The 8008-nt window shown below is 61.7% G+C and overlaps 1 protein-coding gene across 5 annotated transcripts in view; it reads left to right on the top strand.

Moving 5' to 3' along the window:
- The first annotated feature begins 1097 nt into the window (after positions 1 to 1097).
- The window catches only part of IQSEC1 (IQ motif and Sec7 domain ArfGEF 1), a 330236-nt gene continuing 323325 nt past the window's right edge, over positions 1098 to 8008 (top strand). For 2 of the 5 annotated variants that reach the window (XM_060307269.1, XM_060307268.2), the window contains exon 1: positions 1099 to 1398. In XM_060307269.1, coding sequence (XP_060163252.1) covers positions 1133 to 1398 — 266 coding nt within the window. In that variant the 5' untranslated portion in view covers positions 1099 to 1132. Of the gene's footprint in view, positions 1399 to 8008 lie in introns of all 5 variants that reach the window. The other 3 variants (XM_060307272.1, XM_060307273.1, XM_060307267.1) reach the window with 2 other exon arrangements.

The following is an 8008-nucleotide window of genomic DNA, read 5'->3' as shown; positions in this document are numbered from 1 at the left end:
ACAAACATAGGTATAGGATACTAAGTTTCATCAAAGCCAGTGTGATGCCAGCCTTAACAAAGAGACACTGTATCATCAAAATGTACATTATTATAAAGTTTTAGAAACTTATGAGATGTAGCTAAAGCTTTACCCAGAGGTAAATTTATAGCCTTAAATGCATTTGCTATAAAATAAGAAACTATGGAAATAACCGAACTCTTCAAGAAGATAGAAAAATAATGTTTAGCCCTAAGGAAATTTAGACTATGAAAATGATAAAGGTTTTAAAAAGTCAAGAAATAGAAAATACTATTGCTGGGGAACCTGAGGCTCAGGGGCTAAATAAACTGCTTAAAGTCTCCGTGCCATTTTTGAAGTGGGTCTTTGGCCTGCAGGCCCATCACACCAGACCCTGGGTGTGAGTGGAAGGTGCCTGCCTGGGCCTTGGTGGCTGGTCCACATCCACATCGTGGAGGCCTCAGTGCCGCCAACCGCCTAGAACAGTCTAGGAAAGGATCAGTCTAGGAAACTTGTCTTGCTTGTAACAAAATGAACCGCGCGTTTTATCAGACTTAGAAAAAATGTCAAAGTACTTATGAGTTCCTTATTTTCCTATTCACAGCTCAGTCGTCGGCTGACAATACGTAGTAGGAAGGTCTGTTTTGCCGAATTCCTACTTTGTGAAATTTGTACATCAGAGCGGCCCAGGCGGCTATGCAGAGGCGCGAGTCGCACCCCGGCGGCAGAAGCGGGCGCGGGGCGTGGGGCGCGGGGCCGGCAGGCGGCGCCCTCCCTCCGCCGCCGCCGCCCGCCCCTCCCGCCCGCTCCTCCCGCGCCGGCCGCCAGGTTCCGGCTCCCGCTCCCCTAGCGCCGCAGCCGGCACTTTGTAAACTCCTCGCCCGCCCGCGGCGGCCGCAGCTCCACGCACTGTCCGGCCCGGCGCGTCCGCGGGGCCGCGGGCGGCGTGGAGGCGCCGGGGGCGGGCGCGGGCGGAGGCGGGAGCAGGGCGCCAAGGCGGGGCCGCGTCGGCCCCGCGCGCCGCGCCCCCCGGGCCGAGCCCCGCGCCGCGCCGCGCGGAGCCGCCGTCACCGCCGCGCAGCCATGGCCGCGCCGCCGCCGCCCCGCCGCCCGCGCGCCTGAGGCGGGTACCATGGCTAGCGCCGCCGAGCCCCCCGGCCAGGCGGCCGAGTACCTGCAGGAGCTGACCCGGATCGTCGCGGCGCAGCAGGAGCTGCTGGCGCGGCGGCGGCGGCGCATCGAGGAGCTGGAGCGCCAAGTGGCGCGGCTGAGCCGCGAGAACGCCGGCCTGCTGGAGCGGCACCGGCGGCACCTGGCCGCGTGCGCCCGCCGCCCCGACCCCGGCCCCGGCCCGCAGCCGCTCGGCGCCATCCCGGAGCTCGGAGGCCGCCGCGACAAGTAAGTGGGGACCGGGGGCGGCGAGCGTGTCGGGGGCGCGCCAACTTCTTGGGGGGCCCCGCTCCCCTCGGGGCCGGGCGTGGAGGGTGTCGACTGGGGGGGGCCGGGGTACCCCCGGCGGGGTCGCGGCCCGACCTGGGGCTCGGGCTCGGCGGGACCGAGCTCCCAGGGAAAGGGGCTCCGGGGCGCTGCCCGGCGCTCCCGCCCGCCCGGCTCTCCGTGGCCGGCCGGCTTGGGACTCGGGCTCCAGCGACCCAGGAGCTCGGGAGCTTGGATGTGGGGTCGGCCTCGCCACAGGGGGCCGTCCCGGCGCAGCCCTGGGGCTTTGGGTGGCCGGACCAGAACTCCTGACTCGGAGACTCTAGACCCGGAGTGCTGGGGCCGCGTCAGGCGCAGATCCCGCCCTCGAGCGGGCCTGGGTCACTTGCGGGTCGCACCCCTCCTGAAGGGACTCTGTGCTGCCTCCAGCCCGGGACGCGCTGGGCCCTCCTCCCTCTGGACTCCTCGGTCTCTTCCTTCGCGGCTCTGGGTTAATACCCCACCCGCCTCGCCCCGGGATTACCGGGGTTATGTCGGAGCGAGGATTAAGCAGGGGACGGGATGGGGCGGGACTGCCCGGCCGCGCTGGACAGAGCGTCCTGGCCGCGCGTTTGCCTCCCGTGGGGTCCGAAGTCGCGTACGCGGCCCGGCTCCGCAGAAGTCCTGGCGCCCATCTCGGCGAGGCAGAAGAGAGAGAGAGTGTGTGTGTGTGTGAGTGTGTGTGTTGGGGGGGGTGGAGTGGTGAGGAGAAACCGTGTGTGTGTTTGTGTGTGTGTGTGTGTGTTGCGAGGGTGGAGTGGTGGTGGTCCGCAGCTTCAGGTCACGTTTCCGGGGAGGCTGGGGGTGGGCAGAAGTGATGGGGGAGGAGTTAACCCTGACTCTAAAATCCTGCGGGGGAGGGGCTCCTGATTCCCAGGACTCCAGGTATGGTTATCTGGCCCTCTGGTCACCGGAGACCCCGTGTCCCCCCTGCCCCAGGCCGGGCTGTGCGGGCTGTGTGTGCAGGGCTACCGCCCTGCTTCTTGCATGGTTCTGGGCGGTGCTTCTGGGCTCTGGGGGGCCCTGGAAGAGGAGCGTTGTAGGGTGGGGTCAGGGCGTGGGTGAGCCTGGTGGCTCTGTGGTGGCAGGGCATTGGCACACTTCAGCACTCTGTTTATGCTGGAAGGGAGGCATGGAATCGCTCCTAGCTGGCGGCACTGAGAGAAAGCACAGCCCCCCCCCCCCCGCCTCCATAGCTCTGCCCCCGGCCCCCGGCTCTCTGGTGTCTCCAAGACCCCTTTGTCACTTGGTCTCTTCAGCGGTCATCTGGTGCTAGTTGCAGAGCCTGAGCCCTCACCCCCCAGCAAGGACTTAAGGAAGAGCCAGGGGCCCAGTGAAGTCGTCAGTCGCTCGGGGAGGCAATGCACCAGGGCTGGGACACACGCCCCGCTTTCCTAGGGGACAGGGACACGCACTGTTGGCAGGTGCCTCACAGCACCGTCCTGGGGATGGATTCCTTCTTTCCCTTCACAGTCGCCTCTGGTGACCAGGTATCGGTGGGAAGATGCTGAGAGGTCTGTGTGGGGACTCCCCCAGTGCTGGTCTGGGTGGCAGCCTTGGAGGGAGCTTGGGGTGCTGAGACAGGACTTGTTTCCTGAGTCCCCAGCTCTGTCAGCCTGGCTTCAGAGCCTATGATAGTATCCCTTTCCAGAGAAACGGTGGCAACACAGGCCTTGGCCCACGTTCTAGGTGGACGGGAGCTTCTCAAACTTGCAGGTGCACACAGGTGCCTGGGGATCGTGCTGAAACGCAGGTTCTGATCAGTGGGTCTGGGGCGGGCTGTGTTTCTAACAAGCTCCTGGAAGTGGAGGTGCTGCGGCTTTAGGGCCACACGAGAGGAGTGAGGAGTGGGGCTGGGAGGCTCCAGTGTATTGAACAGAACTGGGGGTCCCCCTCAAGACAGCGCTCCAGGCCCAATGGCCCTGCTCCGCGTCTGCCCTGTCTTTGGGCAGGGAGGTTGCTGGAACCACCCGCCTTCCACAGGGCCCCTGCATGGGGCCGCTGGGTCACATCCGTGGGTTTCCGGCCCCTGCAGTGTGAGGGGAGTGAGCTGGATTTGGGGGGCCCCTGCCCATCCATGGAGAAAATGATTTATGCCTAAGGAGCATGGGGTAACTAACCCCCTGAGAGCAACCAGCTTTTATTAAGCACCTACTGTATGTGCAACCATTAGTGATGTGCTGGAGACCCAAAAGGGAGAGTGGGGAAGCCAGGCAGGGAATACACAGCCCCGCATGGGGAAGGGGACGTGGGCAGGTGGATGGGCCCCAGGGCTGGCTCTGCGCTGGCCCCAGAGGCTGTGGGACAAGTCACCTCTCTTAGCCTCGGGGCGTCTAATGCACGGAAATGGGGATGAGCATAGCTGTCTCCCATGCTCTTTCTGAGGATTAAGTGAAGATAACGGGAGTGGAGGAAACAGTACGCAGTAGGTGCTTAATGCACATTCTTCCCTTGTCGGGCAGGTTCTCATTTGGGGGCGGGGGCCAACTGAGCACAGGTAGGAGGCGAGTGCACTTCCTGAGAAGCTGGGTGAGACCTCCGGGGGCCCCAGCGTCCACGCAGAGGATGTGGAGTTGGGGGCGTGACAGCCTGGAGGAGATGGCCCAGAAGCTGGGCTGGGGCAGGGGTTGGCCCCCTGCAGTCGAGACTAGAACCTCTGTGTGTGGGCGTCCCAAGGCGACAGGCAGTTCGAGCCGGAGCCGGCACCATTGGGATTACTTCCTGCTGGGGCGCTCCGCTCCACTTTCCCCAGTGCTGGTGCGCCCACCATCTCCCAGGCACCCCCGCCTGCAGACAGGGGCCCCTGTGGGTGAGGGTCTGGCGAGCATGCAGGCTAGGCCAGGCCTGGCTTCCCCTTTCCTAAACAGCCTCCTGCTGCTCCAGCCTGAGTCAGGAGCCCCTGGCCCCCTGGCCACTGGACAGGGTGCCCCTGCATGCCCGGCAGGCACAGTGTCCTGCTGGGGGATGTACAGATAGATGCCATGGGACAGGCTCACATTGGGGCTGCAGCAGTCTCTGTACCACCTCCTCCAGGCAGTCCTCAGGAGGGTTCCTGGGCGTGGGGGAAACCCTTAAGCCCGGAGACCTTTAAACCCTTTCTCAGGAAGTCCTCTTTTGACCACAGCTGAAGGATGTCATCATGAGTTTCTCAGCTCTGGGGAAAACAGGGTTATAACAAGGAAAGAAATAGGATGCCTTTGGTTACACTGGGTATTGAACTGTTTCATTTCTGACATCAGAATTCACATCCAGTGTTCAGTTAGCTACGCTCTAATGATGTTTCTCGAACTGCCCCCCCCCATCCCTCTAGGGATTCGGGCACATGCTAGGTGCTCAGCAGGTGTTGTTGAGTGGCTGAAGGCACGGGGGATTGATTAGGACCCCTGTGTTTTCCATTAGAAAGGCAGCCTGGGCTTTAGCAGATACAGCTGGTACCAGGGAGCACCCAGAGCCGGATGCACAGGAGGCAGGTGCGTGTGTCCCGGCTCCATCCGTGAGGGCGCCCTGTGTGCCCGGCACTGCTCCAGGTCTTTGCATTTACCAGCTCATTTCATGGTCCCAGCTCTCCCACGCGGCAGGAACGGTTGCCTCTCCCATTTTACGGATGTGGAGACTGAATCTCAGAGAGGTCCTACGACCGGCTCCAGCCCTCTCACCTGGCCAGTGGTGGAGCCGGGACTGGGGCTCGGGTGTCTGGTTCCAGGCCCTCTGCTCTCACCCGTCTCCCACCTGCCCTACGTGCTGCCCAGTGATCAGACCTCCCGGGATCCTGCGGGACTCCCAGCCTCCAGTGCTGGAGGAAGCCCAGCACGTGTGGTCCTTGTCCTGCCTTGTGGGCCCTTGTCACCGAGGCCGGGTCCTCGGCATCACCTGAGGTCGCTGTGCGGAGGGGACCAGGATGGAAAGAGGCGCTCCCTCCCAGCCTCTGCTCCTCCAGGGTTTCCCGGCAGAAGTAAACATTGGCCCGAAGAGGTTAGAGAGGCCTGTGGAGCTGCCTCTCTCGTGCTCTCGTCCCCTCCAGCCCTTGAATGCTGTCACATCACTGGAGAGGACGTCTTTCTGAAGCTCCAAGCTGGTGACTCACTCTGGGGGAGGTTTCCAGTGGCATTCAGTCTCTGTTGACTTTCCAAACAAGCGCTCCTCTGGTCTGTGCTGACATTAACCATGACGGGGGTGCATCAGCTGGGGGGGAAGCTCGAGGGTGGCCAGTGATGAGGGTGTGGCCGGACCAGGGACACGAGCTGCTGTCCTGGGGCGGGTCCTGGCCAGGAGCCTCTGAAAGCGCGTTCACCTTCAGAACCGCCGCGGAGCCCCAGGCCCGGGCCACGGGGTCTGAGGTCCTGGCCGCTTCTGTTCCATTTCCTCTTCCCCTCGGAGCAGAGAGCGGGGGCCAAGAGAGGCTGAGCGGGCTTTTGTGATCTGTGAGTGGCAGAGGGAGATACCGTGTTCACGTTCTCGTTCAGTGATTCTCTTGTTCTCCCAGTTGAGATAGAGCTGAGTGGCCAGCGCTGGGGAGGACGTCCCCCAGCGGGCAACAGGCTGCAGCGTGTTGGCGGGGCCTGGTCCCTGCTGGATGAAGTGTGTTCAAGTCCGAGGGAGCGGGGCAAGCCGTTCTTTCTCCAGCAGATGGTAGAGTCCGCAGAAGGCCAAGGAGCTGCTTCCCTGAAGCTCTCTCCCAGCCATCTGACAACTAGGCAGCTGATTCTTTTACAACCTGGAGGCTAGATCGTGGAATGCATCTTTATTTAGCTCAGGTTGAGACAGATGGGGCAGCGCGGTGTGTGAAGTGGAGACCTGCTCTCCTTTCGCCTCCGCTGTCCGGGTTCGGGCCTCTGTGCCTGCAGAGACCTCGGGGCTGTGCCCTGGGAGCGTTTGGGCTCCGGGACGAAGAGGCCCGGATTTGGGAGTTTGGGGCCATCAGCAGTTTTGGTCAGCTGGGTGGCTGTTCGTCAGCTCCTCTGTCGATGACATTATTTTGACAGCTGATCTCCTTTTTGTTCTTGGCTTTCTGTTTCTGTAAGAAAGAGCCATGCTTTGCCCGACTTGGGGAGGGCACCGTTCTGAGCTTGTCAAGGTGTCATCCGTGTAACTGCCACAGAGCAGCAGAAAAAACAAGCCGCCCGGCCGGGCGCTGGCCAGGAACTGGAAGGAGGGGCATAAATGGACCTCACTGAAATGGAGCGGCAGCTACAGACGAGGCCACGAGGCAGCCCAGGGCCGTGCCCGGGGCCTGGAAATTCAGGGGGCCTCCAAGTTACCACCCCCTACCCCGTGTAGACGCAGGCCAGGCTGCAGTGGAAATTGCCCCGACTGCGAACCAAGCTTCACAGGGTGACGGCCTGGCTAGGAATCCCGAGACAGCGAGGCCTTTGGCATCTGAATCCTGCCCCTCCAGGGGCCTGACCTGTTGGCGGGAGATGCCAGACCAGTTATGACAAATGCTAAGCGCTTATCTTTTATTGAGTAGGGAGCTGCAGCCTGGAGTTTTTCAAATGCCTCCCCCAGCCTCGTGGGGACCCTCCGTGATGACACCTGAGCAGCTAAGTCCTGCTTGGGTCTGCAGGACCCCGTCAGCCTCAGCCCCCTCCCAGCAGGAGGACCGTCCAAGTAAGGCAGGCTTTGCCCCGGGTGCCCAGAGGCCAGTGCCCATGTAAGATGGGGAGGTGGCCCTGTTCCAGGAGGTCCAGGTGGAGGGATTGCGGGGTGCCTGGCACTGCAGGATGCGGTGAACACTGGCTCGGGGGAGGAATAGGGTATTGACAGCACCCTTAAGGATTGTTTTTCCCTAGCATTTTCTTATGAACATTTTCAAACCTATGGAAGAGTTGAAAGAACTGTACCAGGCAGAACACCCCCCAGATGCCATAGTGAAGGTTGTGCAGCATTTGTTTATTACGTGCCTGGCCATCCGGGAGGGCGTCTGGAACCGCACGCGTGGGAGCACCAAGGCGGGGAGGGGGGCGCATGGCGTGTTTCAGGTAGGGAGGTGCTGTCGGTGGTTTTGCCAGGCCTGGGAGCGGGGACGGTGGGCCACACGAGGCCCAGACGGGCATGGACAGCCCAGGGCGCTTGCTCAGAACCCAGCCTTCAGCCTTGTGGGGTTGGGGGGGTGAGGTGGTGAACAAGCCTGGCTCACCCCCAAACCAAGCTGTGCTCTGTTTGAGCCTCGATGTGAAATGCTTAGCTTTCCCTGGAGGAGACAAGATTCACAAAGGAACAGGACAGAAATCCTGTGTTCTGGGCACCTAGACTTAGAGCGCTTCAATTATAGTTAAACCACGGAAATAACCAAGCCGTTCCTGGTGCCGCGTGCCGACCACCTTCTCCTTGGGATCTCTGCGGATGCCCCAACCCTGTGACATGTGTGCACTGCCGCCATCCCATTTTGCAGATGTGAACACTGAGGCTCAGAGAGGGTAAGCAGTTGCCCACGGTTACCCAGCGACAGAGCCGGATTTGCACCCAGGTCTGTCTGCTTCCAGAGCCCGTGCAATTTGCCACTGCACTGTGGCTCCACAGCTGTTCGCTGCGT

This window comes from Globicephala melas, chromosome 11 (genome assembly GCF_963455315.2).
Source record: "Globicephala melas chromosome 11, mGloMel1.2, whole genome shotgun sequence".
Taxonomy (NCBI): domain Eukaryota; kingdom Metazoa; phylum Chordata; class Mammalia; order Artiodactyla; family Delphinidae; genus Globicephala; species Globicephala melas.
Note: the sequence above shows the minus strand (reverse complement) of the source record. Positions and strands in the feature narration are given on the sequence as shown.